Here is a 7,103-nt window from a genome sequence, read left to right as displayed (position 1 = left end):
TAGCAAAAAACTGGTTAGCATTCTGTCCAGACCCTCATGAAGTATATTGAGTCCAAAGATCTTAAAAAGAGCTCTCAAGATTTGGTAAAAAGTTCGGGGCTGAACTGGCGATGAATTTATTAAAAAATTAAGCCAATGTGAGGGGCGCCTGGGTGGCTCAGTCTGTGAAGCGTCAACTCTTGATTTCAGCTCAGGTCACGGTCTCACAATTTGTGAGTTCAAGCCCCGCACCGGGCTCTTCACGGACAGCGTGGAGCCTGCATGGGATTTTCTCTCTCCCTCTCCCTTTCTGCCCCTCCCCTGCTAATGTGAGAACACACACACACACACACACACACACACACACATACACACACACACTCTCTCTCTCTCTCAAAATAAACTTAAAAGAGATTTAAGATGTGAAACACCCCCAGGGGAAGTGAGGTGTGCAGATGAAGTTGGTCTCCTGTCCCAGCCGAGAGTGACATTTATAGAGCTGTACTGGCACCTGTGCTGAATGTGGCCCCAAGATGATCGTTTAGTTGTTGAGAGTGTGGCTGGGTCAGGGAAGGGAAGAACGAAATCCTCAGCTTCCCTAGTGGAAAGTCAACAGATTATGACTGAAGCTGCCACGCTGAGAGGCAGTAACTCAGGATGCTCCGGACGTGAAGGCAAAGACCAGAAGCCTCGGCTGGAAGAGGTACACGCGGCTGCCTCTGCGAGAAGTGCAGTGGCCGAGGAGGCCTGCTATTTTCCTTCCAAATGGTCCACCTACTGGAATCCTTACACCGGAGCAGGGCTAGTTTTGGTAAATAAGTATACTTCAAAGCTACGGGGTGCCTGGCCGGCTCAGTCAGTAGAGCACGTGACTCTTGATCTCAGGGTCACGAGTTCAAGCCCCGTGTTGGGCATAGAGCTTAAAAAAAACAACCCAAAACTCAAACAAACAAAAACAAACCAAAAAACAAAACCCCAGAACGTCTTTATCCGCCATGCCACAGAGGGGGCCTGTTTGTGGCCCTCTCCGGCATTTCTGGGGCCTCGGGGCTCGGGCCACGTCTGCACTGAATGCCCCCCTCTGCTTTGGTCCGTTAGTCTGTGTCTACATCACACCCACCTCGATGTGGGGCCCAGTGCTAGTCCCTAACTAACGTGCACCCCTTCAAGGAGGCTTTATTAAAAGTTGGGTAAGTGGAGGGCTTTACGCTGCGGACAACTTCAACGTCCAGGAGAGGCATTCTTGTTTCCCGATGGCCTCCCTCTTTCTACACCTTGGGGCCTCCTCTCCTCTTTCTCTGCCCTGATTCTCACGTACTCAGCAAGCACTGCGTCACCTACACCCCTTAACGAAGCCCGTCATGGGTAAGGGCTATGAATGCTCCCATTTTACAGGCAGGGTAAGCAAGTCAGGAGCAGAGTGGTTCAAAGCCACAGAGCCAGCAGGAGGCAGGGTTGAGATTCAGATCCAAGTCCAGAGCCCCTGCCAGCAGCATCCCTCAGGTTAACCTTGGGACAGACCTTCCTGATGTCTGGTAAGATGGGCTGGGGCAGGAGGCGCCCTGAGAGCAGGGGCCCGGTGATGTCCCTGCTGGGGCCCGAGGGTGCTTGGGCTGAGCTGCAGAGGCATGTGGGGCGGGCAGAGTGGAGTGGCTCTCAGAAGGCCAGGTGCCTGGTACCCCCCACCGTGTGCTGACTAGATGTGTGGCCCTGGGCAGCATCCGCCTCTCCTGGGCTCAGTACCTTACAGGCAGCTGTGAAGGTTTAAGGAACGAAGACCTGTGCTGGGTCAGGGCTTTGTAATTGGCCACCGCATCTTCTTTTAACTGACACTCTGCCTTGCGGCCCAGACTTGTCGTGACGCCACCCGGTCTCCCTGGGAGTGGGGAGACCTGGGGGAACAACGCCCATCCCCAAGCCTGGGTTTCTGGCAAAGTTAGCGATCAGGTGTCAGAAGGTGGTCCGGGTCCAGTGAGGGTGTGGGGTTGGGGTGCGTGGAGCCCAGAGCAGGGAAGTGACCTGCCTGCGGCCGCTCAAGGAATTATCTGTGCAGCTGGAGGCTTGCTCCCCAACCCCGTGATGACTGCAGTTCCAAGCCCCTGAAACTGTCGGGTCTGGGGTAGCTGCCCAGGGCAGGTGCAGGTCAGGGGGGGTGTTCTGGCATCCTTCCTCCCTGCTGGAGCCACTCCCTTGTCACCGCCCTGCCAAGTCCCCTTCCAGGTCAACTCATCCTCTGGCAGTGCCTGTCGAGGGTGGAGAAGGCGGTTGGTGAGGTCGGCTTTTCCAAGGAGCAGGGCTCTTTCCTGTAGACCCTGAGATGGGGGTGGGCTGGAGGCCTCCCCCCTGAACCTGCACCGTGTTGTGGCTTCTCTCGTACCAGCAGAGCCTCAGTGCAGGTCATCGGGAAGGGTAAGGTGCCTGGGGCAGAGGATGGAGGTTCAGCACCTTGGAGAGGGGACAGTCATGCGCCCGCAGTCCTGGTGTAGCCACCCACACCTGTTTTCTCAAGTTCTCTCAACGCTCAGGGGAACTTCTGGGAATTGACCACAGCACACTCACGGGTTGGCAGGCAGGATCGGAACCTAAGTCTGAATCCTGGGCCACGTTAGGGCACCTGATGTGCTTACACAGGCCCAAGTAACCGGACCCCAAGCGTGCCCCAGCCAGCTGCCTGGAGTCATCTCCAGCTTCCCCACCCCAATCCCCAGGATGGCACCTGACAAGCCTGTGAGTGACCCAAATTCTTCTGAGACGACAAAGCCTCCGAGGGGCCCCGCCATGATCTTATCAGCCCCACAGCCCCGGCCCCAGGGGTCTGTCACCTCTGTCCTTGTGGGGTTCGGTGAAGGAATGACTAAGGCAGTGTCTCAGGACAGGACAGATGCGGGCACAGTTTGATAACTGCTGTGTCCCCCGGTGCCTGAGGTCGAGGGCCAGTCCAAGGCTACACAGGGAGGGCGTGGGGCAGACACCTAGAGGCCCGACACTGGGGCCGCCTTGGAGCCTGCTACACAGGAGTGTCCAACCGTGGCTGAGGTGGCGCCCGCCTGGGCCCACTCAAGATCGGGGGACACACGATTCAGACTTTGTTATAAATACACGTGTTTGGTGAGTGAGGGTGACAGAAGGCGGAGAAGGTGCCATACACAGCTGCCATAGGCTTGGAGGCTGAACGCCACATTGAGAGAGACAGACAGTCCGCCCAGCGGGCAGGCTGGGCAGCATTCCGGGGCCTGTAACACTTGCTTGGTGGGCGCGCCGGTGGGGCAGGGTTGGGGGGGTCCTGTCCAGGGCTTGTCACACCCGGGCGCCCCGGAGGCTCCCTGGCCTGAGGTCCTGGGCAGCACGGGCGGCGGTACCTGGGCTCAGCTCACGTCATTCAGGGCCTGGGGGGACAGAAGACCTCGTCAGGGGAGTGCTGGGTCACGTGGGGGCTCAGGCGGACCCTCGGGAGGCCCCGGGCCCCCCTGCCCGGTCCTGCCAGCGGCTCACCTTGCGGGCAAACTCGGGCAGGACGAAGGCTGCCTGGTGCACGTCGGAGTTGTAGTATTTCAGCTGCATCTGTTCAACCTGCTTCCGTGTCAGCTGCTGCACGGGCTTCCGGAAGTCGGTGCCCTGGGGACGGGGGACGGGGGCGTCAGGGAAGCGCCTTCGTGCCCACCTGCCCCCCTCCTAGCCCCAGGAGGGAGCGCAGCTCACCGGATTTTTGCTGCACAGCATGAAGCCTATCTGGCCGCTGGGGTAGGTGGGGATACTGCAGTAAGCGTAGGCCACCACGGGGAAGAGCGACTTGCAGAACTGTCGCATCTCCTTGATGAGGTCCAGGTGCAGCCACTGGCACTCACCTGTGGAGAGAGCAGGGCAGTATCAGCGCCGGCAGGCAGGGCCGCCCAACACTGGAGGACCCCCGCCCCGCCCCCGACGCCGGCCTGCTCACCCTGGCAGCAGAGGACGCCATCATCCTTGAGAGCCGTTTTCATGAGCTGGTAATAGGATTCCTTGAAGAGACTCTCCGCAGGGCCTGCAGTGGTGGGGACAAGGGACAATGTCTGAGACCTCCTGAGCCTGGCTCTGGCAAGTACCACCACTGCCCCTTTACACGTTCACAGCTGCCAAGGGGGCAGGGCCGGGATTTCAGCCCAGGTCTGTGGATTCAGAAACCAACCACAAAGAGAGTGCTTTTGAGAAGCGCAAGGACCCACTGTCCACCTGAGGAGGGCTCCATGTTTTCACCCCATTCCTGGGCGGGGAGGTGGGGGGTTCTCATTGCCATTTTGTTGGGGGACTCTCCACTCTGGGCCCTGGGTTGAGACTAGATCCCTGCCCTGATGCTGGCCTATTAAGACCAGAGAAGAGGCTGAAGAAGAAACTTAGGCCTCAGTGGGCCAAGACCAGAGCCCCACCCTCCTCTAGGAAACCAACCTGTGAACTTTGGGCAACAGCGTGGTCTGCCTCTGCTGGGCCAGGGCTGGGTTGGGGAGGTAGCAACCAAGACAGGAAAGACGCGGGACCCCCGCCTCTGGACGGTGGCTGCCAGGGGGGCCCAAGGCCCATCCCTTGCTTACCCATGGGGTCTGAGGAGTCAGTGATGATGACATCGAAGGCATCCTGGTTCTGTTTCATGAACTCAAAACCGTCACCCACGTGTAGGGTCAACTTGGAGCTGGAGTAGCCCACGGCCATGCCCGGCAGGAACTTCTTAGAGACCCGAATGACGTCCTGAAGAGGGAGGAGGGACCGGGCTCTGCCGTGGGGGTTGGAGGCCCTCCAGCAGTCCCTCTAATCGCCCGGTCACTTGGTCAAGCCATTCATTTTGTGGAAACCCGGCTTCCACATCTGTAAGATGGGGGGCACTCTGGTACCTCCCTCTCAGTCATGGCAGGATGGCTCCTCCCTGCTCCCCGGCCCACATCCCACTGTCCCTGTTCTCTGTCCCCAGACCAAACTGTCCCTTCTGAGTGACTTTCTTGCTATCTCAGAGGGAAGCGAGTCCAACCTCTTCCAGGAGGACCTTCCCCGGCCTCCACGTGGCCAACTGTTTTCCATCCAAGCCTCAGCTGAAATCTACCTCCTCGGGAGGCCTGCGCTGACCAGCCTTCACCCGTGAGCTCTGAGCCTGCCTTTTCCTTTCACCCCTGGCTCCCACCACGCCTTCACCAGATCACCCTCTTAAGTCTCTTCCTCCCTGGAAGACCGACTCCAAGGGGGCGGGGACTGGACGGTCCATTCACCACTGTGCCCCAGCATCTAGGACGATGGCTGCTGCGTACTAGATGCTCATTAAAAACAAGCTGAGCGTGAAGGGTAAACGCACGCACGAGTAGTTGGAACGCTCCTGGATCTTGACTTGAAAACCAGCTTAGTCTTACTAAGAGCCAGCATCGAGGCACACTTATTACGTGCAAGGCCCTTACCACCCAGATCTTCTACTGAATCCTCCCAACGAAGAAAGAGGCTGAGCAAGGTTAAGCAACTTGCCCAAGGGAACACAGCCAAGTCCCAGGGCGGAGCTGGGACTTGACCCCAGAGCCCAACACTCACCTCATCAATCTCACACTGGACCACGGACTCCACGGAGGAATGCTTCAACACCTCCCGCAGGACACCCCCGTCCCCACCCCCGATGATCAACACCTAGGAGCGGGAGGAACAGTCAGAAGCAGGGCATCAGCTGAGCATCAGCCTCACCAAACAGGCTCCAGCAGGACTCAGCGGCCTGGGCCCGCACGGGGCAGATACACTCACGCAAAACCATCTGAACAGGGTAGGTCTCTCAACCCCGCCGATGCACAGACCTTATTATTTCATCTGCTACTCTCAGCAACGCTGTCCTGCCTCAGGAACCTGGCACGAGGCGTCCCCTTTTCCTGGAAACTCCTCCCAGGGCTGCTGCTTCTTAAGCTTCGGGCCTCAGTGAGAAGGGTTTGCTCCTCAGAGGCTGTGTCAGCCCCCACCCTGTGAAGTGGGCCCGCCGCCACCCCCACCCAACTTACTCCCCTTGTGCTTTGCTAACACTTTCTGACAACCATTTAGGAAGCAGCTGGGCCGAGCATGGGCACATCCATGCCCGTCGGGGCCTCCCGCACTGTTCTGCGGGACACGGAGCGGTGGGCTTCCTGTGTGGGGGCTGAACCTTGCAGAGCCGGGGTACCTTGCGTGGGTTGGGGTGGCTGCAGAGGGGCAGGTTGGCTATCATCTCCTGGTAGGAGAACTCGTCCCTCTCTGTGCACTGGATGACGCCGTCCAACACCAGAACGTTGCCGTAGCTCTTACTGAAGGCAGGAGTGACAGTTAGGGACCTGGGTCCCCTGCAGTGGGGGCGATGTGCCCCCACTCGCCCTGGGTGAGAAGGATCTCCCCCGACCTGCCAAGGGGTCCCAGGGGGCAGTACTGGGGATGACACGTGGCGAAGCTGGGCGGGCAGGCAGGCCCGCCGGGTGGGGGGTGGGGGTGGACTCAGGGTCCCGGCTCTGACGTGTCCGGGACTGACACGTGGAGCTCGGCGCGTGGGGTCGGCGCAGACTCCGACTCCCTCCCCGCGGAAGAGGACCGCCCCAAACGGCGGCCCCCGGCCCAGGGAGACGGGGAGCAGGGTGGGGAGGGCATCGCGGCAGGGGACGGGACCGCGGGAGGGGACGGGCCTAGTTCTTCAGAACTTCTGACAGTTTTGCATGGGGAGGGGCGGGGGGAGAGACGGCCGGGGGCGGGGGGCGAAGTAAAGGGCGCAAGGCAGGGGTCGGGCAGGAAGAAGGGTGGTCGGGACCGAGATTCGGGCAGGAGGAATCCCGGCTGGCTCCGGAGCAGCGGGCAGCGGGCGGTCTGGGCTGAGGGCCGCCGCAGGCGCTCGGTGGCGCGGAGCCGGGTGGGCGGTGGTACCTGCGGAAGACAAGGATATCCTGGTACCGCGAGCGCTGGTGGTGTAGCAGCTGCTCCACCTGCAGCGACAGGGCCTGGCCTGGCCACAGGCTGCACGTCTCGCGGAACCAGCCCTCGCGGATGTCAGCGGGGCCGAAGGCGGTGGGGCCGTCGGGGCCGGGCTCCATGGCGGGCGGGCGGGCTGCGCGGGGCGCGGGCCCGGGACTGCAGGCCGCGCGGAGCCGCAGCACAACGGGACCAGCTCCGCC

At 60.4% G+C, this 7,103-nt stretch overlaps 1 protein-coding gene across 1 annotated transcript; it reads right to left on the bottom strand.

Annotated features, from left to right (window-relative positions):
* Window positions 1-3,057: 3,057 nt before the first annotated feature.
* SRM (spermidine synthase) lies at window positions 3,058-7,103 on the bottom strand. Its single transcript, XM_047085378.1, has 8 exons — window positions 6,856-7,103; window positions 6,131-6,251; window positions 5,521-5,613; window positions 4,545-4,698; window positions 3,917-4,000; window positions 3,679-3,824; window positions 3,472-3,594; window positions 3,058-3,365 (listed from the first exon to the last, which is right to left on the bottom strand). Exons 1-8 carry the CDS (start codon window positions 7,020-7,022, stop codon window positions 3,345-3,347), a joined length of 909 nt encoding a protein of 302 aa, XP_046941334.1. The 5' UTR covers window positions 7,023-7,103; the 3' UTR covers window positions 3,058-3,344.

The sequence above is a fragment of the Lynx rufus genome, unplaced genomic scaffold, assembly GCF_022079265.1.
Source record: "Lynx rufus isolate CCGP_SWC_20201006 ecotype Redwood Valley unplaced genomic scaffold, mLynRuf1.p SCAF_2, whole genome shotgun sequence".
Taxonomy (NCBI): domain Eukaryota; kingdom Metazoa; phylum Chordata; class Mammalia; order Carnivora; family Felidae; genus Lynx; species Lynx rufus.
This window is presented reverse-complemented; position numbering and strand designations above follow the sequence as displayed.

Coding starts and splice junctions, on each gene's coding strand:
- SRM (XM_047085378.1), bottom strand. CDS start 7,022: ATGGAGCCCGGCCCCGACGGCCCCACCGCCTTCGGCCCCGCTGACATC. Junction 3,595..3,678: donor TGCTGTGCAGCAAAAATCCG/GTGAGCTGCGCT, acceptor CCCCGTCCCCAG/GGCACCGACTTCCGGAAGCC. Junction 3,366..3,471: donor TGCCCGAGTTTGCCCGCAAG/GTGAGCCGCTGG, acceptor CTGTCCCCCCAG/GCCCTGAATGACGTGAGCTG.